At 42.5% G+C, this 22,271-nt stretch overlaps 1 protein-coding gene across 6 annotated transcripts in view; it reads left to right on the top strand.

The window, feature by feature from the left end:
* vps13d (vacuolar protein sorting 13 homolog D) overlaps positions 1 to 22,271 on the top strand; it is a 54,093-nt gene that overhangs the window by 9,111 nt on the left and 22,711 nt on the right. For 3 of the 6 annotated variants that reach the window (XM_071475170.1, XM_071475169.1, XM_071475165.1), the window contains exons 11-39: positions 980 to 1,081; positions 1,290 to 1,479; positions 1,714 to 1,896; positions 2,338 to 2,468; positions 2,572 to 2,626; positions 3,491 to 3,670; positions 3,826 to 3,956; positions 4,040 to 4,172; positions 4,281 to 6,557; positions 6,699 to 6,853; positions 7,803 to 8,858; positions 9,606 to 9,696; positions 9,817 to 9,943; positions 10,036 to 10,216; positions 10,437 to 10,661; positions 13,309 to 13,459; positions 13,773 to 13,989; positions 14,804 to 14,975; positions 15,155 to 15,270; positions 16,139 to 16,363; positions 16,458 to 16,756; positions 16,952 to 17,085; positions 17,340 to 17,495; positions 18,484 to 18,670; positions 19,323 to 19,397; positions 19,504 to 19,704; positions 20,209 to 20,298; positions 20,699 to 20,839; positions 21,583 to 21,708. In XM_071475170.1, the coding sequence (XP_071331271.1) occupies positions 980 to 1,081; positions 1,290 to 1,479; positions 1,714 to 1,896; positions 2,338 to 2,468; positions 2,572 to 2,626; positions 3,491 to 3,670; positions 3,826 to 3,956; positions 4,040 to 4,172; positions 4,281 to 6,557; positions 6,699 to 6,853; positions 7,803 to 8,858; positions 9,606 to 9,696; positions 9,817 to 9,943; positions 10,036 to 10,216; positions 10,437 to 10,661; positions 13,309 to 13,459; positions 13,773 to 13,989; positions 14,804 to 14,975; positions 15,155 to 15,270; positions 16,139 to 16,363; positions 16,458 to 16,756; positions 16,952 to 17,085; positions 17,340 to 17,495; positions 18,484 to 18,670; positions 19,323 to 19,397; positions 19,504 to 19,704; positions 20,209 to 20,298; positions 20,699 to 20,839; positions 21,583 to 21,708 (7,507 nt within the window). The remainder of the gene's footprint in view (positions 1 to 979; positions 1,082 to 1,289; positions 1,480 to 1,713; positions 1,897 to 2,337; positions 2,469 to 2,571; positions 2,627 to 3,490; positions 3,671 to 3,825; positions 3,957 to 4,039; positions 4,173 to 4,280; positions 6,558 to 6,698; positions 6,854 to 7,802; positions 8,859 to 9,605; positions 9,697 to 9,816; positions 9,944 to 10,035; positions 10,217 to 10,436; positions 10,662 to 13,308; positions 13,460 to 13,772; positions 13,990 to 14,803; positions 14,976 to 15,154; positions 15,271 to 16,138; positions 16,364 to 16,457; positions 16,757 to 16,951; positions 17,086 to 17,339; positions 17,496 to 18,483; positions 18,671 to 19,322; positions 19,398 to 19,503; positions 19,705 to 20,208; positions 20,299 to 20,698; positions 20,840 to 21,582; positions 21,709 to 22,271) is intronic. The other 3 variants (XM_071475171.1, XM_071475166.1, XM_071475167.1) reach the window with 2 other exon arrangements.

The raw sequence follows: 22,271 nt of genomic DNA, 5'->3' as shown, positions 1-22,271 counted from the left end.
TTTCCACCTGGAGTTGTAATGTTGATTTAATTTATGATGATGACTAATGATTTTTTAATTTTTTTTTATTAATAATGAATAGATGCAAGGCACCTTTATGCAGACAGATTCAAATTTAAATTCACGATGAATTGTAATGTTTAGCTCACTGAATTAAAGCTATTTACAATGCAGCATAGTAAGGTTTTACTTATATGATCATTTTCTTTATTTAAGAATTCAGATGTCAGTGAAGTGAGTCCATCTGACCTCTAAGAGGATATTTTACAGGCAGTTAAAAGATACCCAGTGCAGTTTGTGACCTCTAGCAGTGCTGTGGAACAGTGTTCAGATGAGCAAGTCCCTGTTTTGATTGTATCTTTTATATAACCTCTACCACTATGGGTCTCTCAGTCAAAACAATAACAAAAGACGGTGTTGAGTGATGTCATGTAATAGCGTGGGATCATGGGAGTTGTTGTCTTCACCACCATTGCTTATTCATTGCTTCATAAGCCTCTCCTGGTTTGGATTCCTTCAGTGTCAGCGGTTCAGGAGGTTTTTACCTGGAGCTGAATTATCTATACAAGTCTCTTCTTCTATGCAACAAACAGACCCGGTGTTTATAACCAGTAAAAGCACTGAATAAAGCAGATGTGAGGCTGCTGCTACCCTTTGTTTCAGTTGTTTCTTTGATAACTTATGAATCAGACGTTCAGGAGGTTTTTGCCGGCAGCTGAATTATCCACAGAGGTAGCTGACGCTCTTCAGCGGACAAAGGACAACTTGTCGCAGATCTTAGCTGAGCTGTCTAACATTTGCTCAGCGTTTTTCTCTGATTATTTAGAATCCAGACGTCTGATGACTAAAATCCTTCATCCAATTAAAGTATATAGTTGAAAACGACCAAGTGTTTTTGGTTTTGTATTTTGTGATGATGTACTTTCACGTGTACTTAGAAACACACGTCACTGAACTGATGCTTGTCTTTGTCACCTAGAGTGAACTGGAGCGAGTGGAAGAGGAGCAGACGTTAGAGGAGCTGCAGAGTCTCAGAGAAGTTGTCCACGACTGGTCTCGAAAGCAGGAAGAGATCGCAGAGGTAACCTTAGACGATTCATAGGGATGTACAGTAGTGTATGAAATGAAAATTTCAACATATCAACTGTCTTTGTGGGAGGAGAAATGCCTGTCTGCTTAGATTAAAGTCCTGTTAATGACACAAAAAGTACTTCTCACAATCATCACACTGATGTACCAAATGCATCTTTGTCGTAGTTTCAGCACATGTTCTCTGTCTCTTCTTCTAGACTGTGCGAGAGCCCAGCACCGACCCCCAGTCCTGTTCACCCACCACGTCCATCCCTAAGAGTGGGAGCTCAGGGATGATACAGTACCTGCAGTCTTGGTTCCCAGGCTGGGGAGGCTGGTATGGAGATTCCCAGGACCCAAACAGGCCTGAAGAGCTCCTGCCAAGTCCGTCCTCCTGGGATATTTTAGGTGAGAGACTCCACTGTGTGCTGACATCTGTCTTTAGTCTCTTTAGAAGCTGTAGTAGATGTTGGTGCCACACAACTGGTTTTATTTGAATTGCATATTCTGTTGCACTGGACAGTGTCTAGATCTTTGTGGTCTAGTCTGGAGTTTTGTATAATAAATTAGATTTATGTGTTTTGTGTTATTTATTGTATTATTCCTGCACTGACTGCTGATCCTGATGATTTGCTTCTCCAGCAGAGACAGAAGACTTATTCGACCCGTTGGAGGACTCTCACACACTGAACACCTTCACCAGACGAGATCACCTGTTTGCCCGCCTGGAGTTCTTACTGGAGAAGGGCGGAGTCACACTCTTCCACCAGGACAGGAGGGGGGACACGCTGCATGAGAGTGGGGTCATCCAGTTGGAATTCTCAGGTACAAAGAAGCAGTGTTTGGACAGATGGAAAGGTGTTTCAGGGTTATTTAGGTTAACAGTATATTTTTTCACAGTGGTGAAGTGGCAGTTTTTTTGGCTTCTGCATAGACGGACGCATTATGTTTTTTCAGATTCTCCATCCGTCCGTTTGTCCGTCCCGTTCTCGTTAAAAATTATATCTCAGGAAAACCTTGGACGGAAATATTAACTACTACTTATTTATTTAATTTAGAATTTGAGGTCAAAGGTCACTGTGACCTCATAAAATATGCCACAACAAAACTGAGTGCACCCCTGCTCAATACCACTAAAACAAATAACACAAACAAATGACTGAATCGCTTCGATGTAGCTGAGCAATATTGACATTGCCATACAGCTTCATTTCTACCACCCACCACAATTTTGTGATTGAATTTACTGTGACCCCATCTCCACAGGTGTGAAGGTGATTGTGGAGTCTCTCCCCCGCTCAGAGTCCTCCCTGCTGTCTGTTAAACTGGGTTGTTTGTTCCTGAGAGACTTGACCACTCAGGGCACCATCTTCCCTGTGCTGGTGTCTCCCAAAACGGTAAGAAGTGACAGACAGAGGTGGGCAGCAAGTTCATTATATGAAGAACAGTTTGAACGTATACTGTATCACCTAATGTTTTTATAATATCTGTCACTTGTAGGACAAAGTTGTTGTTGCCACTAATCAGCCATCAGGCCAGTCCAGCAGCACCTTTGGTAAGACTTCTGTTGTATGTTTTTAAGAAACTGATTTAACAATATTTTATCTGTTTTAACGAAATTGAATAATACTTTCAATGCTCATGTGACCTCATGACCACCGTCTTCAAGCTGTCAGATGTGAGCTAATCTGTTTTATATGGGCAATTATATAATTGAGTATAAATAAACCTTAAAAAATCTTTTAGTTTATCAATATTCCCACCCTGCCAGTTGCATTTGTTACAAAGTCAGCACGTTCACTCAACATAAAACTTGCTATAACTTCTTTATTTATGTGCATGTGGTCCCTGACTTTTCTAGTCTATCGATATTTTTTTCATTTTTAAGAATACTCAGCATTATTTTTTGTGCTTTGTCATCGCTACTTAAACCTTACTGTAGTGTCACTTGGTCTCTGGCCATAAACTACAGTCCAGGACCGCTGCAGAGCTGACACTCCACACTTATCTCCTATATCAGCCTCAGGTTTTATGTTTTAGCACTCGTGGCTCATGAGTAGTTTATCCAGCCTCACTACATTCAGCACCAGAGTGAGAAAACTGAAACAACAAGCAGAAACCGTTGTGAAAAAAGGGCTGATGATTTAACTGAAATGAGGGTTGAATTGTGGCCGAATTATTCAAATCATCAGCATTACAGGGGGCAGTAATTACAATGCCTGCCTTTAGGGGGCGCTAACAGAACTTTATGCTCATGGTCCTGTTTACAAAATGCCAGTTCAACAACTCTTTAAAGTAAAGTGGCAATAATCAGATTTTGGTGGCAGTATGAATAGCAAGGCACCATATTCCTACCAGCAGTGGCCAAAGAGTTTGTCTCTTAATAGATACTATTTGTGTTTTGTTTTTGTCTTGTCAGGATGCAGTGCAGACTACTCATCTTCACCTGTGTTTGAGATGATTTATGAGCGTAACCCTCCAAGGTGTAAGTTTGAGAGAAGACTGGAAGTGAGCACTAGTCCATTGAACATCGTCTATAACCCACAAGCAATCAAAAAAGTTGCCGAATTCTTCTATAAAGGAAGAGTTCACACCTCAGGCAAGTACTGAAACTTTTTTTAATGCTGTATGTAAACATAATAATGTGTAATTATACTGTGTGTATATATACATATACATAAAACCTATCAAGCAAGCCACAAACTGACAGTCCTCTAATTCAGAAGATTGTGAACATATTTCTTTGATCCACAGGTTTTGGCTATCAGTCAGAGCTGGAGCTGAGAGTGGCAGAGGCTGCCAGGAGGCAGTACAACAAGCTGAAGATGCAGACCAAGGCAGAGATCCGACAAACCATTGATCAGCTACTCGTGGGAGAGTTTATTGTAAGAGTGATTCCCCGGATGGCGACATGTACTTATTGTCAGTTGAATAATTCCTAAATACATTTGATGTGTTTGCTTTGTAGGAAAACAGTAAGCGTTGGACCATGAAACTGGACATCTGTGCACCCCAGGTGATTTTTCCTGATGATTTCCAGTCAGGGGACCCGATGCTAGTTATCGTTGATCTAGGCAGGATTCTCCTCACAAACTCTCAAGGTAAAACTATCATCCATTTTTAAAAGTAAAAGGACATGTGCAGATATTATAATTCCTTTACCAAATGAGGTTTCTAACTCAGCTCATCACTATTCATTTTCTTTGAAGATGACAATAAGGCCAGCTCAAAAGCTACGCAGCCTGAAAAGGAAGACATGAGTGATGATGAGTACCAGACGCCCCTTGCCACCCCGCCAGAGTCTCCACCACCTGAAACAGACATGCCTTTGAAAACACAACTCAAAAGCCCTGAACTTCCCAACCTCATATCTCCTGAAATTACACAGGCCTACAGCAGGAAGCTTTATGAAAAATACTCTTTGTCCTTTAAGGACCTGCAGATAATGGTTGGTCGCTATAAGGACAACTGGAAACATCTTCAAGAGAGCGAGGTAGGCCCCACTCATGTGGTGGAAAAGTTTAATGTGCTGCTGCAGCTTGAGCAGAGACTGCGCTATACATCAGACCCCCAACTCCCTGGGGCTGTACTCTCAGGAGCTCTACCAGACCTCAAAGTCCATATCAACCTCGAGAAGATGACTGCCCTTAGGAGTTGCCTGGCTAGGCTAACCAGTCCAGCTGTGAGTGAAGAGGACAAAAGTCAAGAGAGAGGCCCCAATATAAGGTCCCCTGACCCTCTTACCCTTCGCCATGACAAGATATTTCAGAGGGAGGACAGCTCCTGGAAGCTGCAGGGTTCAGCCAAGAACCTGACACAGAGTGTGATGACTTTAGAGCAGCACACACGGGAAGTCCTGGTGGAGTCCCGTCTACTGTTAGCTGAGTTCAACATTAACTATATGCAGCTTGGTGTAGAGAGTGATGGCCGCTACATATCTGTTCTCAAGGTATTTGGCACAAATGCTCATTTTGTCAAGCGGCCTTATGATGCTGAAGTCTCTCTGACTGTCCATGGTCTTCTGCTGGTGGACACCTTACAGACTTATGGCTCAGATTTCGACCTCCTTGTGGCTTCTCATAAGCATCTCAGTTTTGACATACCCACAGGCAGCCTCCGAGAGAGCCAACCTTCGTCTCCTGTATCATCCCCCGATGGCAGGTCTCCCGAACATCAGGGCCACCATAGTGAGTCAACCTCTGTTATGCCCGGGGATAGAATCTCCCCCTTCAGTTCCTTTTTCAAGGACCAGGAGGCCCTAATTAAGCTTGAGTACCAGTTTGTGAGCTCAGACTGCCCTTCGATGAACCTTGACAGCTCCCTTCAGGTGACAAGCATGCAAGTCAACAATCTGGATATCATTCTCAACCCTGAGACCATGGTGGAGCTACTCAAGTTCCTTCAGAAGTCTTTCCCCAAAGAAGAAAGCACTTGGACATCATCGGCGCAGCAACATACAACACAGCCTTACAGTGAGCAAGAGGAGGGGACATATCAAGCCACTTATGACCAGAGTAAAGAGCTGACTGTAGAGATCCACCGCCTTAACCTCCTTCTCCTTCGGACCGTGTCCACTGGCAGTGTCCTGGTTGCTGAGAAGAAAGGGCTAAAGATTGCCACTGCCAGCATCACTGGCACCAAGGTAAATGTGTCTATGGGAAGTCGATGGGACATCAATGGTTCACTTGGGTCCATGCAGTTGGTGGACCTGACCCAGGAAGGAGGCCGAAGCCAGTTTGTGGTCAGCATTGGCAGTGTTGAAGACAACTCCTCAACTCTTGGCGGACTAACATTCCTTGCTGACACAGGAGGTTCTCCCTCAGAAGCTTTAAATTTTCAGCTTACGGAGAGAGCCCAAGGAGACTGTTCCTTAAAGCTTCAAATGGCATCCTTGCACTATAATCACTCAGCTAAGTTCTTGAAGGAGCTGAGTCTGTCTGCTAATGAAGTAGAAGACAATTTCCGGTCCATGTTGAAAAGTGCTGCCACCAAAGTGTCAACAGTTCTAGCCACCAAGACGGCAGAGTACAGTGGTATGGTGTCACTCTTTGAGACTCCCTCACGGAGAACTCGGACTCAGAGTCAGAGCTGGGCTTATCCATTTGACGATGAGGAGGATGCTGCCATGGAGGAACCTGAATCCACCTTGGATACATTCTTGGTGAAGCTCACCCTTGATATCAGCATTGAATCACCAGTTGTGTCCATTCCCCGCAAGCCTGGACACCCTGAGCTATTGGTTGGTCATTTGGGAAGCATAACGATCCAGAATTTTGTGCCTGGGCAAGACTCTGATGGGGAGAGGTTGCAGGTATTTGTGAAGGATATTCGGCTGTATTCACTCAACATGAGTCATCTGGTTTTGAAGAGGCCGGCCAGAGGGGACGGTGCTGGCACCATGCCACCATCTCGCAATGGGAGCATCAGTCGTGATGAACCTCAGTTCACACGTCATGACTTTTTTGAATCCCTCAGCCGGGGAAAAGGTGAGAATTAGTTACAAATAAGTTGCAGATGCTAAGGATTGTTGTATTCTGAATGGTACATAGTACATGGTAATGAAAAAAATACAAACATACATTTTATATGCAGCTTCTAACAAAAGTTCACATAATTTTCTTTATCAGCCTTCCATATATTGAAAGACACCACTATAAAGTTCACCTTGGAAAAAGTTCCTGTTGATGAAGACACCACCCAGTTTATCTTCCTTACCACGGAGGAGCCCTGCAGGAGCACAGGGTTACTAAGGATTGAGGGCAAATTCGTCAACCCTGTTCAGGTATACACTATACCAATACTGTAAATTCTCGAATATAAGTCGGTATTATATAATGCTTGTGTCTGAAATACTAGCAGAATTTATATTGTGGCCAACTTGAGAGAGATCAGTCCCCAATTAAGGCCTTTTAACAAATATAAAGAGGTGGTCAACTTTACTGTAATACCTCACAAAGTAAATTCAGTGAACCACAGTCAACTCATACTCACCACTCTGTTGCTCTCAGTTATTCTTACTGTCCTTATTCACTCATTAATTTTGGCTTTCCCTCTGTTGCCATTCTTTCCATCACAGTTAAAGGAGCTATATGTAAGTTTTGCTGTTGCTACATAGCTAACGTTAGCATTAACAGCAGTCTATCAATCAGTCTAGAAGAAACATTGCATTCAGCATCAAAATTCATGATTTTACTCACCAGCAGCTGTCTCCAGAGGTGGAGAGAAACACCAATGTTAAATCGTTTCTATCACATCTTTTCTTACACTGAAGCTAGCACGCTAAACAGCTAGCCCCGGTCCGTCTCGTAACTTTCCAATTATGATTCACTGTAGCCTCCAGTCTGTCCTGAAGATGTAGATGCTCAGAGGACGTATTATAACGTATTTACAGTTGATTACAATGAAAATCAAAGTTTAGAAGTTTAGAAAATTTAGATGTAGAGTAGTAGCCTTTTTTTAACAATCATCTTAGACCAGAATTTTATTTTGGCCTATGTGAAATGATCTCATCATTTTCTGGACATGAACAGATTGGACTTAATTCTGCTTTTCATTGTTCCAAGTGTTAGGGCAGGACAAATTGCAATTGCAGCATAGCTCCACCCACCATCAATATGAGCAGAGATCTAATCAGCCAGAATAAATCAAAATGTCAGTGTGGGTGTGCAGGGCCATTACATAACAAGTTTGATGTTCATTAATTGTGTCAATATCTGACTCTCTGGTGATAGGTGTTCCTGTGCAAGTCTGTGTATGAACAAGTCCTCCAGACACTGGACAATTTGTCCCTCATTGAGGAGCAACGTGTCACACCCAGCCAACCACCCACACCCCCACCACCAACTCCCTCCTCCACCAGACCTCACCGCTTTCCTGATCCCCAGGGAGGACTATTTGCAAGGGACCCTCCCCATATCAGCTTCTCCCACTCCTCGTTTTCCTCTCCATTGCCTCTACAGTCTCACAAACCTGCTCTTGACTCTCCCACATTCACTCAGCTAAAAGTGACCTTACATGTGGCAGAATTGCAGGTCCAGCTCAGTGCTGACCTGACCCAGGGCTCCCAGGGCTTAGTCAGTCTGCGCTTCCAGGATCTGGAGGGAGACTTTACCAGAGACCACCCTCACTTACTGGCAGTCCAACTGGCACTGCGCTCACTGCTAATGGAAGACCTCCTGGAGCCGAACCCTGAGTCTAAGTACAAACACTTGATGGTGTCTCGCGGAGCTCCCAAGCCTTCCACCTTCAGTCCAAAGGAATACCTTTCTCAAAGCTGTCCATCAGCATCCAATGTCCTGTACCCAGACATGCCTCGCTCACTGCCTGCTCACATGGAGGAGGCCCAGAACGTCTTCCAGCTCTACCAGAGGCATCCCAGCACCCCTTCAGCTAGCAGTCGCAAAGCCAAGAGGGACCCGGACTGTCCCAGCACTCCACCTCCCTCTCCTACCCGCCATACACCCTCACCTCAGCTAGATCCAAACTTTGATGACTCATTAGTTCATATCAATGTGCTGCTCGTGGACCAGAACCACCCAGAGTTCAAAACACGCTATGGCAGTGTGGGACGAAGTGTGGATATTGACTTCAACTGCCTGGACGTTTTGATTACACTGCAGACGTGGGTGGTTATTCTAGACTTCTTTGGTATTGGCTCCACAGCCAATAATCATGCTGTGAAGGTCCCCCCTGTGTCACTTCAGTCTGTGCCAGGACACCCTCTGTATGAGCCAGACGTCAATGAAGAGGAGACAACAGAGGCCGTCAACACTAAAGTGGACCTAAAGGTAGGTCAATGGACAGAGTGCAGTCCAGTTGGTAGACTGTAGTTGATGTATGTGTAATGTAATGTTCACCTACAGTATATTGAACATATACAGTATGTATATAATCTATGAAAAATGTCATATGTTATATGTTATTTATATTTGTTAGCCACACTAGCTGCAGTGTTCTAGGAATGGCAGTGACCATCTGTCCATCCATCATTTAATTCTATCTGCTGGATGGACTCACATTAAATTTTGTTCAGACATTTATGGTCCTCAGAGGATGAATGGTACTGGTTTTGGTGGTGCTCTGACTTTTCCTCTGGCACAACGGACAGTTGACAGTTTGACCAGATTTGTGAAATATATTAATATATCATATAACAGATTTTCAATGTGGTCAAGGTGGAGAAAGAAACCTAGTAGAAAGAAACCTAAAGAAACCTAGTAGAAATAATCAGTAGATTAATAAATGTTGAAAATAGTTGTTAGCTGCATCCCATTATATGACTGCGACCTTTTAAATGAAATTTAAAACAGTAGTTTTGTGTTACTGGAAAATCATTTATATGCCACACCAAGCAGCACTGTTGGGATTTGTATTATAGTCTATACTGCACTTTCACAGTGAAACCATGGTATGATTTGCTCTGAAAATGTATCAGATTCATGTTAATTCTTTCTCTGTCAGTCTAGGTGAAGCTGTAAGAATCAGTTCTGATGGGAGTGCTTCATGACTAAACTTGTCTATGTTTTCATTTTTAGGTTCATTCTTTGTCTCTTATACTGAACAAGAAGCTCAATGAGCTTGCCCGAGCTAGTGTGTCCAAATTATCTGCTCATCTTGAAATGTTGGGTGTGTATGGAAAACTTAAAAAATTCACCTTGCTTAGATAAGACAAATAATTTCTTTAAGGTTTAGTCTTGAAGATAATTTGATGTTATGTTCATAATCACATTGTGCCTAATATTTCAGATGGCAACCTAGAATTACATGGCAGTCTAGGAAGTTTGTCCCTGAGTGACCTGACGCCACATGGTGATCTCTACCGAGAACGTTTCACCACACGAGGAGGGGAGGCCCTTATTTTCAACATCCATAAGTATGTATCACAGAAGTTAACCAGACACAGTTAATCTGCGTGATACCAAAGAACTCTTTTTTTTAGTTACCTTTGTGTTCTGGTCTGATCAGGTACAGCCAGCCTGATCCCCACCTGGAGCGGGAATGCGATATCAAGGTGTTCCTGCAGATGGCCTCAGTGCAGTACGTCCACACCCAGCGCTTCCAGTCCGAGGTGGTAGCATTCATCCAACACTTCACCCAGCTACAGGATGTCCTGGGCAGGCAGAGGGCTGCAATGGAAGGCCAGGCTGTGAGTGCTGGATCCTGGGGCTCTTTACCATTATAATGACAGTGCTTGATTCATATATTATCCAGTAATATTTTTGATGTCTAAAATATTTCTCAGCTGATTCCTGCTCAATTTATTTCCTAAGTTAAATTTTCTCCCACTCTGTCTATCAATTTCACTTTCTTTATCTAACCTTTTCCTGTCCCTGTCCTCCTCTCTGGTCTCCTGTCTCTCCACACAGGTGCGGTACCATCCTCAGCGGGCATCTAGGGTTTTGCTGGATATCGAGGCTGGGGCCCCAGTTATTCTCATCCCAGAGAGCTCAAGGTCACCGAGGGTCATTGTGGCCAACCTCGGCCAGCTGAAAGTGCAGAACTGCTTCCTACCTGCTGGGGCTCATGGAACCTTTTCCCTCAGAGACAAGGTAGAGAAACTCACCATGGCACATGCCTTTTTCCCTTCTCTGGTGAGTCACGCTGCCCGTTCATCCATCCATACAGTGCTCACTGACCGTCCTTTCACTTCTTTTGTTCTAATTATACGATATTCATTTATTCAATTGATTACCCAAGTTGTAAAACTTCTGAATAACTTCAGAGTAACCTTATGCCACTACTAACATGCCAGCCTGGTTCCCTGAAAAAAACAATGGAAACCCTGTACTATTTAGAGATGAAACGGTTGCTAGTTTCAGGCTAAATCATAGTCAAGATGCCAGATGGTTAGTATTACCAGTAAAAAGCAGTGATAGTGCTCCTCTGGAGATTTTTTCAGCCCTCTAATACCCTTTTTCACCAAAGTTAGTTGGTATAAGGCGGTTTTTCTGTAGTGTCTCTTCCTGGGTTTGTGCTCCTGTGACAGTCAGAGCTTTCCGATTGCTGATTGTGTGTCTGAAACTTATTTTGGGGCTGCAGCTCACTCTTTCATCCCCAAGCAGTATAGCTGTGGTGTTTATGGTTTAACAGCACTGTGCTGGACAAGTGACGGGAGTGTCTACACTGTCTGTGCTCTGAAGGACGTCACAGCACTGAAAATTATAATGATGATACATCTGCTTTTCCCTTGTTTACAGAGTGGGCAGGCAGCAGGGAAACCCTGTATCATCTCATCTGTGACAGCACCCTTTAACAACTCTGTGATGATACTGATAACTGTGATCATTTTGGTCACTATAATCTTGATATTACATTTTTACACCGTTTCATCTCTAGTACAATGAATAAAGCATTGCCTGATGGTTTGCTGAAGATTGTAAAGCATGGTTCCATAACTAAACCTTGTCAACTCTGTATATCTTCGGTGTCATCACGTGTGAGGAACAGGGCCCTGCTCATGCTGTCATTTTTTTTGAGAGATGAGTGTATTTTTGGAAGGAGAACAATAGTTTTCATATGCATCTTGTGTTTTTTGTGAAGAATTTTATACTACATGCAAATGCATACAAGGATCCATCCCATTACAAGGTACAATGGCATGGTTTTGCTTTGGTGTGTTTTACCTTTCAATTTTAATCGTGCACAGAAGCAGAAACTGTTCCCACACCATAGACAGCTGACAATACATGTCAAGGATTTCTTTGACACTTCACATGTCACTGTTAATTGCACTTCAAACAGTTTCATAATGCTCCTGATAAGCCAGCCCCTTGCTTGCAGTTTGTCTGTTTGCAGTTGGTTTTGTGATGGACTGAACTTTCTGCTAAAACAACTGTTGCATGTATTGTTTAAAGGAATACACCAACTTTTCAAGCTCCTTGATCGTGTTTGTGCTGTATCACTAGAATGAGTTTGTAATTGAGATCTCTTAGATACTATCATACGTACTTTGCCAGGGCGAAAGCTGCTTCTAGGGAGTTATATTGAAAATTCCTGCACTGCAGAAACAGATAAAATTAGGTTAGGAATGTATAGAGGGAAATCGTCTGCGTATAATGAAAGTTACTGAGTAGTTCCAGTTCTGTTATGTAGTCAACAGTTCAGTAGTGATGGCAAATATGGGAGATGTAAGGCAGCCCTGCCTCTTTCCACTGGTAAAGGGCGGAAGAGCAGGATAGTGAGGTCCCAATATCATTGTTTTTGGCCTCAAAGAAGAAAGATTAAAAGTCAGTGCTCACCTTGAATCCATGACACTAAAATCTACAATTAATCAAAATTGACAGCACCAGATGGATCATAAAACAAATCCCACACACTGTGGGATTTTATCTCCTGAATGTCAGCATCAACTGGCCTGTACTTGCATCTTGACTCAGTCAATGATCCCCCAAATTAGAATTAGAATTAGCTCAGGAATCTCAATAGGTTTCCCTACCTTAGGTCATGTACTGTGTACACTGATCAGAGAACTTAATGGCAAAAGTCGGTGTATTGTTTTGATACAATTTGATCTCGAAATGTTTGTTGAATTTTACTTTGGTGTCATTGAGAATATCTGTTGGATCAGAATCTTGAGTTCAGTTCTGTGCACTGCTGTGTGTTTTTTCTGGTTTAGGAGATGATGGCACAATATCACTGCATTATTATTTTTATTTGGAAATTCAGTTATTTTTTTTTATTTTTAAAGTTATGTTTTTGGGCAGTTTTTATGCCTTTGTTTGATGGGGAATGTGGAGAGGGAGAGGGAGAGGGAGAGGGAGAGGGAGAGGGAGAGGGAGAGAGAGAGAGAGAGAGAGAGAGAGAGAGAGAGAGAGAGAGAGAGAGAGAGAGACTGGCCGGGAGCTGCTTAGGGCTCAGTATGCCCGCATAGTGTCCTCCCTAATCAATCGGCCATCAGGAAACCCCAGAATTATCCCCTTTATCAAACAGTAGAAACATAAATACTCATTCTCTGCCCATCTTTGTCACAACCACATGGTTCAGCCCTCCCATGTCATTTCTGAGTTTTAGCACTGTCCTCAGTTGAAAATGTTTTTAAGTGTCTTTCCAACAGTAAAGCAAATCATTGAAACAGAATCATTAATATATATCAAAATCACATCAAACCCCTCATGGTAAATTATTTTGTGCTTTGGCCTCTTTAAATCATCTTTCTTTTGTGTGTATGTATTGATCATATTGCTAAGTCGACATGATGTGCAACTGCATGTCTCTTTTCTTTCTTTTTTCTTAAAAAAGGAGCGTGTCCAGAGTGCCGCAGGAGGCCATAGTGAGCAGGAGAAGCCTAGAACCCCCCCCTCCAGCTCATCCTCCACTGGTTTCACCCTTGGAAGGCCCCAGGCCCCAGACACAGGGAAGGCCCCTGAAGAAGATGGCCCTCACAGTTTAGGTTAGTATCGATGCAAAGTTTGAAAGAAAGCCACACACTGTATCTTCCACTACTGTATGTAGGAGGTAGATGTGGACCGCAGTAATGACGAGAGGCTTTGAAGTTTACTTTGAACTTACTATGAAAGATTCACATAACAGAATAAACCCAAGATCAAATGCAGTTTCGAATTGTTTTCTTCTAAGTTCCAGAAAATGCTTCTGGATTGTTGTCCACCTATCACAAGTACTGTTCTTCTTTCTCTCCACTGTTCCCCTTCATGGTAAAAGTCGTATTTAAAATTGCTGTCACTTGGTGTGTTTTTCCCCATTAGTGGACCATGTGTGCCTGTTGGACTGCATTGCACTGGACCTACAAGAGATGCATATTTTCGCTGCAGAGCGTCTGCCCTGTCAGCCCTGGGAAAGTGTTAGCAAACCTCCTGAAACATCAGACCTCATCTTTCCTTCGTACTCTGTCCGTCGCACTGGAGACAACCTGTTGAAAGACTGCTGCCGCCTTAAGCTTAAAGTGGAGCGCAACCTGGACAAGTACGACCTGCTTTTTAATGTTTTATTCATGGCAAAGATTATGATCATCTTACAATGAAATCACGCTGAGGATGACGGTTCAGACTTCACTTGTTTAGCTTTTTTTTTAATTGTTGTTCTTGTGGTATCTCTGTGTAAAGAAAATACATGTTAGATACATTATATGTTCACTTTATTTTGTACAACAGTTAGCAAATAGTGGCCCATGGACCACAGCAAGCTCTCAAACAACATTAGCTTCATATGCATAGAATCATATGCTGTGGCCTTCACAGTCACCAGATCTCAACCCAGTTTAACACCTATGGGAGGTTATGGACTGACTGCTTTAGAACCCACCTGGTCGCCGGAGACCAGCTTACAATTGTGCAAATGTTTTGCAAAGTTGAGTCATAACAGTGAGCGAAATGGTCGTGACTCCCTACCTCTGAAGAGGTCGTGATTGTGATTGTCTGTCCTTTCCTCAAGTATTTATATTCCTTTAGACCATAAGGGTCCACCGACCAAAAGAATCTAACTGTTGAGTGACTTAATTTGCATCACTTCTGTCCACATTTCATTTATTTTCTCTCCCTCCAACAGCCTGGCTTTGCAGGTACTTGTTTTCTTAACTTGCTTTAATTTGTTAATTTGCTGCCTACAAACTTTTGGGCACTTCTGAGTCAAGCTTGTTGCTTCTTTTTAGCACCATTGACTTCATCACTCCACGACTTAGCACGTATTTTCTCAGAACAAATGCAGCAGGTATGACTGTGTTAGTGTAGGACCATACTGACAATTCAGACTCATGTTTGTGTTCACTGATTTTTATCAGGGAGCTGAGCCATGCAGTACCTGACATGTCCATCCATGGCAGCCTGTCGTCAGTACACTGCTGTCTGGATCTGGACCACTACCAGCTGATCAGAGGGCTGCTGGAGAACAACCTGGGAGAGCCTGTTGAAGAATTCCTGCGACCCTACAACCTGCAGGACCCCAGCACCTATGTTAGAAAGCATGCAACCACACATACACTCTGACTAACCGGCTGAACAGCTAATTGCAGTCATCATATTTGTAGCAAATGTTATTTATGTGGCTATTTTAATGATGTCTTTGTTTTGCTCATTCCCAAATATATATTGTAAGGTATAGTTTTTGATACTGATGTTGTATCTCTCATCAGACGGTGTTAAGTGGAGATGTCTACACTAACTTGTCATTCCTGGTGGACATGATGGATGTCAGTCTGGAGCTCTTGGACACCCCCAAACCCACTGAACAGAAACACTCATTAGCAAGGTGAGCCTCTTCTGCCTTGCTGTCTGAATATAGCCAAATTTATTCTGATCCCTTGCTGAGTTCCTTATTTTTATTTATTTATGATTTTTATGGCTCAACTTTCTCTACTTGTGTATTCCTGCCATGTTGCTCTGTTTTTGTGGTTAGGAAATGAGGAATTATCATCCATGTGTTTTAGATACAGTTAAAAAAACAGTCCTAGTGTAAGTGCGGTTCTTTTCCTTATTAATTTTCCTTCACATCTTTCCTTGACCTCATGGCGTTCTCCACTGAGATCAAGAAAAAAGTGTTTGGGGAAGGAGGTTATTTTGACTTTTCAACCACAGTCCACGACTCAAAGATTAAATGATTCGATTTTGGGTCAAGGCCAAGGTCACTGCAACCTCACAAAACAAACTACGTTAATTATGACTCAGTTTAACTCAGATGTCTAATAGGATAAAATGATGGAATGATGACAACTTCACTGTCACTTCTGGTCATTATTCAGTGCTACAACTCAGGAAGGAGAGATTGTGGCCATATTCCCTGCAACTTCCTGCAAATTCTAGTTATTTTTTTAAGAACACTTAATCAAATACTCATTTTAACTAAAATATGGGATTTCTTATAGTTACACTCTAAGAGAGAAACTAAAGTTAGTTGCAACTTTAGAGTACCCAGCAGATTAACAAACCTCACAGTTAAAACCTTTTATGGACAAAAAAACAAAAAAAACAAAAAAAACAAAACTTTTATGGACATGCAGATTGATTCACTCTGTTGTGTCACAGTTGAGAGATGTAAAAAAAACAAAAAAAACACTCATCTTCAGTGAAGGCAAAAAAGATCCTACTTTAATATTATGTTTGTGTTTCTCTTTGCAAAGGTTTGACTTTATGAAATCCAAGCTTCTCTTTGAGAGTTTCTCCAATGGATCCAAGTCTGTCAACCTGGTGTCTCACTCCCTGATGGCACATGACACTCGGTACACGGGGCTGAATAAAAGTACTGGTAGAGCTAATGGGGCAAAGCACAATGTCTTTGACTGCATCCTTCAGCCCTCCAAAACGGGCACTAACCGGGCGTCACTGCAACTGGAACTGCATTACAGGTATCAATGGGGAATTTTCAAGCTCACTGAACATTTCCAAAGCAGAGATCTTAGGTGGTGTTAGATAGTAAAGAGTTGGTCTACCTTCCCACAGGTCCACGCGTGACTCCTCCTGCTTCACGGTGGTCCTCAACAACCTTAGGGTCTTTCTCATATTTGACTGGCTCCAGCTGGTGCGAGACTTCCTGCGGACGCCGGGGGAGAAGGTGGCGAGCGGTGCTGAGGGTCGTCGGCGATGGCCCAGTAACAACAGTACTGACTCTGGCACGACCACCACCACCACCACCACTGGGGCCGTCATGCCAAAGACAGTCAAGAGTGGCGTGGTCACCAAGAGGTCCACAGTGCCGGTCACCCAGGACCGCTGTCTGGAGGTCAAGATCAACGTCACAGGTCAGCCTGTTCGGACCTGTTTCTGTGACGAAATATTTTAACCAGGAAATACAGATGGTACAGCAATTACTGTAAAGACATAGAAAGTCGTTGAGGTTCACATTTAGAACTCCTAAATGTGAATTCTAAATGACCTGTTTTGTGTGTTTTACTGAATCTGTCTTTTAAAATATGATATCATCATCTGGTCTCCAGGCACAGAGTTTGTGGTTGTGGAGGACTCGTCCTGTCTGGACACCAATGCCATCATTCTAAAAGGCACCACTGTCCTCACCTACAAACCCCGTCTGCTAGACAGACCCTTTTCTGGAAGCCTCGCAGGAATAGAGGTGAAATGACTTCTCCCACTGTCAAAGCACTGGTTCATGGTCAAATATCACTACTGAGACCACTTCGTCTACCTCTTCTTACTTGCAACTCCCCCACCCCCTACCCCAACCCACCCCACTTTAGTGGCCAAAATGGTATCCAGTGAAGCTCAGTACATAATATGGGATTGGTACACTGCATTAGTGCAGGGGTCCTTCTATATTCAGATAATAATTTCATTAGCTTTGATTCAGAGGTATCTTGTCACCCCCAGGTGTTTTCATGTCGGCTTGGCAGCGAGCAGGAGACGGCGTTGTCCATCATCGATCCTGTCAATGTTCAGGTGGAGCTGTGTGGGAGTCCCACATACCAAAGCAGCTCAGGACTACTGGATGCTTTCAATGTGGAGGACATCCCACCACTGCTGGAGGTAAGGAGTTAGCGATCAACCAAAATAGGACGTGCAACATGTCTTATTTTACGCTGTGGTTAACACTGTCACCTTACAGCATGAGGATTCTCAAAGCCCCCCAAGACCGTTCAAAGGATAAGTGGGTATAGCAAACTGATGGAGAATGTAATGTAAAGGTAACTCAAGTGGGGTCACCGCAAGAACAATAGAGTAGCCAATAAATGAGCATCTCTCCCTATAACACATCTAGTATTTTATATCTCTTTGGAATTATTTGATCTTCATTCATAGACGTCTCAGTATAATTAGTAGTATAGTCACATAGTAAATATCCAAATCATTGCCCAATTCATGACAGAGTTGATTTCATCAGCTAATGATTAACACTGTTTCTTTGCTCCACTTTTTATCTTGCTGCTTCTTAGACCCCTTTATTTACCATTTGCTGTATCAGTAGTTAATCGTAAATAAATGTATTTATTTAATTCACTGCTCCTTTGGAGCAGAGATTGACAATCCATTGAGTTGAGATCTTGTGGCATCTGACACTAGAATGATTGAATTCATTATATTAATTAATTAACTAAATAACATTAATGTGACTATAAAAATCGCTCCTTTTGGGAAGTGGGGGGTGGAGGGTTTTTTTTGTTATTGTTTTTTAAGCGCAATAATAAAACAAAAAAAAATCCCCGCACAAGTCCTGCGCAAACTAATTGGAAAAGTTCTGAGATTTGTAATCAAGCAGACGCACAAAAAAGGCAGAGCACTCTGAAAAGGAGGCTGGTGCAGCACCTTTTCTTTTTTCTCTAGGCTCCTCATTGGGAGCAACTTGAAAAAAGATGCAGGCACTCAGAAAAACACTATGGACACACACCCTTTTTGCCTCCAAATATGTGACAATTTGTTGGCCAAGTGTGCCTTCTTGTAGTAAATTGGACATTCAGGCTGTGTGAAGACCCCATATACAAATGAAGTGACATGTAAATGTTTCTGTCTCTGTAAGGTTCAGTTTCCTGCTCTGGACATCCGTCTGTCATACAACGACATCCAGCTCTTCCTGGCCATCGCCAAATCTATCCCGACTTCCAGCGCATCACTGCCATCTGACTCTGACGCCTCCACCGCCCCCAGCACTGAGTCCACTGCTACACCCAAAGACAGCTTCAGGCAAAAGACTGAGGCTCTCATAGGTAAGTGAAGTGTTCAGTGTTCATTTTAACATTGATTAGTTTTAGTTTATTTTAGATTTAGTCAAATTTTGGTCACTTCATGTTTTTATTAGTTTTATTCATCCAGAAGCTGCTTCACTCTCTCATTCAGAGTTAACTAGAGTGGCGCATTTAAATCATTGGATAATGCAGCAATCCACTGGAAGGGAGATTTTAGATGGCTGACTTTCATCATTAGTCCTAGAATTTATTAATTCCCACTCATTTTCAGTCCCATTTTCCATGGTCTTAATGTTTTTTCAGAAACTTTTCATCCCAAAATAGGGACCATATCTCAGCTCGACCTCCTATCTAGAGGTAGTGATTCATAGTTATGCAAAAGTTTGAGTACTCACGGACAAATTCATGTTTTGTTACTAAACTTTTGCAAATGCCACAATTACTTTTTAAATTATTCTGTATTTTGTAAGTGCGTCAAATCAAACATAAAAAATAATTTTAATGTCCATTTGTTGCAGGAGTTGGATTTACGCTTTAAGAAACTCTCTTTAATGAACTGCATGAAATGATTTTTGTTATTATTTGTGTAATCTTGCGCAAACACTGGCAAGGCCACTGTCTAGTGACAGTGATGACATGCTGTTATTTATGTGGTCATTTTTTGTCTCCACAGAGGGTCAGCTGACCCGTCTACAAGACCTCGGCTTCAGGAAAGAGGACTGCAAAAGAGCCCTGATCCACTGCAAAGGTGAGTGAGACCTTTAATACATGCATGTGGGAGGCTACAGAGCTCTCACAGTCTTTGTTATTATTTAATGAAAATCTATATTAAGACGGAAAAATGTGTCCCTCAGGTCAGCTGGACCAGGCAGCCACTTGGCTGCTGGAGAATGCTGAGAACATGGCAGGCCACCCCAGAGCCAGGGCGGACTCTGGCTCCAGCAGCCACTCAGCTCCTCTGTCAGGGGTGGAGGTGAGGGCTGAAAGTGTTTGCATCTGTTTCATCGATGACTGTCTGGACTGTGACATACCACTGGCTGAGCTGACCTTCTCTAGTAAGTCTCTTTTACATTAAGTATAAATACAAAATTGGGAAACTTGTTTTATTCTTACAATGAAAGATTCAGCAGCTCAGGGGTCTCTCACACAAACACACACATATTTGCTGACCACCAAACATCAGCAAATATTGCTTTTGGAGTTAAATTAGAAGTCACTGTTGTTGCTTCATTCACAGTGGTGATTTTATTTATTATTGTTGCCCATTATATTTATTTAAACCTGGAGAAGGCACAGCATGTGACCACCGTGTCCCAGTCTGATTCTTTCCCACAGCTATGATATCCTTCTTTCTCTCTCTCGCTCTCTCTCTCTCTCTCTCTCTCCTTGTGTTACTTGTCTGAATCTCTAATGTCACTATTTGATAAAAGTAAAAAAGTAAAGTAAAAAAAAAGTCATCTAAATAAATCTATCAATAAATAGATAAATGCAGGGCAAGTGAAGGATGAACATCTTGTATCTCAGCCTGATTGTTATCTGAGGACTGTTTGTTATTACAGGGCTCTATGTGCTACAGCGCATCGGTTCCACTCAGGAAGGAAACGCCAGCTTCACCTTGTCCGGAGACTACTACAACAGAGAGCTGTCAGGTAATAACTTTTACCTAAAGCTTTATTATTTTTTGTTACTTTTCTTAAAAAATATATATATCATGTAAAGGTTGAATTATGTTAGGTGTGTTGTGGGTAGTGTGTGTGTGTGTGTGTGTGTGTGTTTGGTGGGATGACTTCTAATAATAATGCCAATTTAATAATATGGTTATGGCAGTAATGTGATAAATAATAAAAATGAAATAGCAGAATGAATAAATAAAACCTTGCTCTTAATCATCAGGAACAGTGAGAGCTGATTCCTTGATTCCAATGGGAAAGCCTCGAAGGCATAAATGTAAGTCAGTGCAGTGTCCCAGAAGGTTTTTATAACTCTGTGTGTGTGTGTGTGTGTGTGTGTGTGTGTGTGTGTGTGTGTGTGTGTGTGTGTGTGCGCCAGGCTGGGAGCCCTTCATCGAGCCTTGGCCCTGCTTCCTGTCCTGGCAGCAGCAGGCCGCTGGCCGTCTCCACCCTCCGCGCCTCAAGATGGGTATTCGAGCCAAACAGAGACTGGATGTCAACATCACCTCTGTCCTGTTGGGTGAGTGAAAGCTGGAACCTGCTTCTTTGCTCATGAACAAACTTGCATGGATTACACAGCTGATCGAACAGTGACTTGGGGCTCAGTCAGTATGTGATCTGACCATAGACTGTGTATAAAAGTGGACGTAGACTCCAGGTCTGAACAGTGAAGCCAATGCTGAAGAGCCTTAAAGCTTTATTCTATCTAATGACCATCAGGGGGCGACTCCACTGGTTGTAAACAGAGTCTGATTGTATTGAAGTCTATGGGAAAATGTCTCTACTTCTCACTTGATTTATTACCTCAGTAAAAGTTTTCCTGATGAGTTTATGTCTCAGTCTCTAGTTTCAAGTCTTCTTCAACACAACATGATGTTCATTTTTTACATTATGGTCCATTTAGAGGAAAATAGACCATAAAGCAGGGGATGCATTAGGGCGGGGCGACTGTGTGATTGACAGACTGCACCACACATGGTGACCTGCTTGACAATCAGGATAGAGGACAGAGCAGGTCAGCTCCACCCCTCACTCCTCCTCAGCTCCATCTTCTCCTCCATATGGTTTCAAAAAACCAAGATGGCAACAACCAAATTACAAACTCAAGGCTTCAAAACAGCAGCTCACGAACCAGTGGGCGACATCACAGTGGGTTGACACTTGGATCTGACTGAACACTTATTGGTTCAGGTTTCTAGTTACAGTGATAAACGTGTCCAACAACCCAGAGATGTTGAACATGTCTTTATCTGGATCCTCCAGAACAATACAACACCACCAAGAGCTCCTGGATAGCTGACTACTGTAAGGAGGAGGAACCAAGCCCCCTGTCTCCACCCCCCATGCCCTGGATGGGCTCCTCAGTCGACCCACCAAGCTTCGGACAGAGTGAGTGTCAGCTACACACAGTACCACAAATCAATCACTGGGTAGTGAAGAAATTCTTCACAAAAATACTCAGTCAAAATATGTTTTGAATGCATGGCCAGATAAAACATCCTGAATGACAAATTTAACTGTAGGTGGTCTCTTATACTTGAACTCTCTGCTGGTTTATTTCATATTTATTTGCTATTGTCTTTATAGTTTAAAATACAAGCACTAGTTACTAACGTGTTACCATGACAACGTAATCTGCATGACATTCCCACAGTTTGTAGTATGACGTGATCTTGGGTCTGTTATGTGTGTATCTACGAACTCAAAGAACACTGAGAGATACTGTTGACAGAGTCAATTTTAAATCTGGTGGTTTTCAATATTTTTCTTCTCCTCTTCTCCATCAAATTAAATGTGCAGAGCAAAATCAACAATGAATGAAAATCCCACTAACAAAGTATTATCTGTGTAGCCAAGCCTTTTATTCAATCCTTAAATATGATCTGATCTTCATCTAAGTCACATTAATGAACAAACACAATGTACTTCAACTAATAACACACAAATTATTG

Source organism: Trachinotus anak, unplaced genomic scaffold (genome assembly GCF_046630095.1).
Source record: "Trachinotus anak isolate AG129_WGS33_773 ecotype Australia unplaced genomic scaffold, CSIRO_AGI_Tana_v1 ptg000004l, whole genome shotgun sequence".
NCBI lineage: Eukaryota > Metazoa > Chordata > Actinopteri > Carangiformes > Carangidae > Trachinotus > Trachinotus anak.
This window is presented reverse-complemented; position numbering and strand designations above follow the sequence as displayed.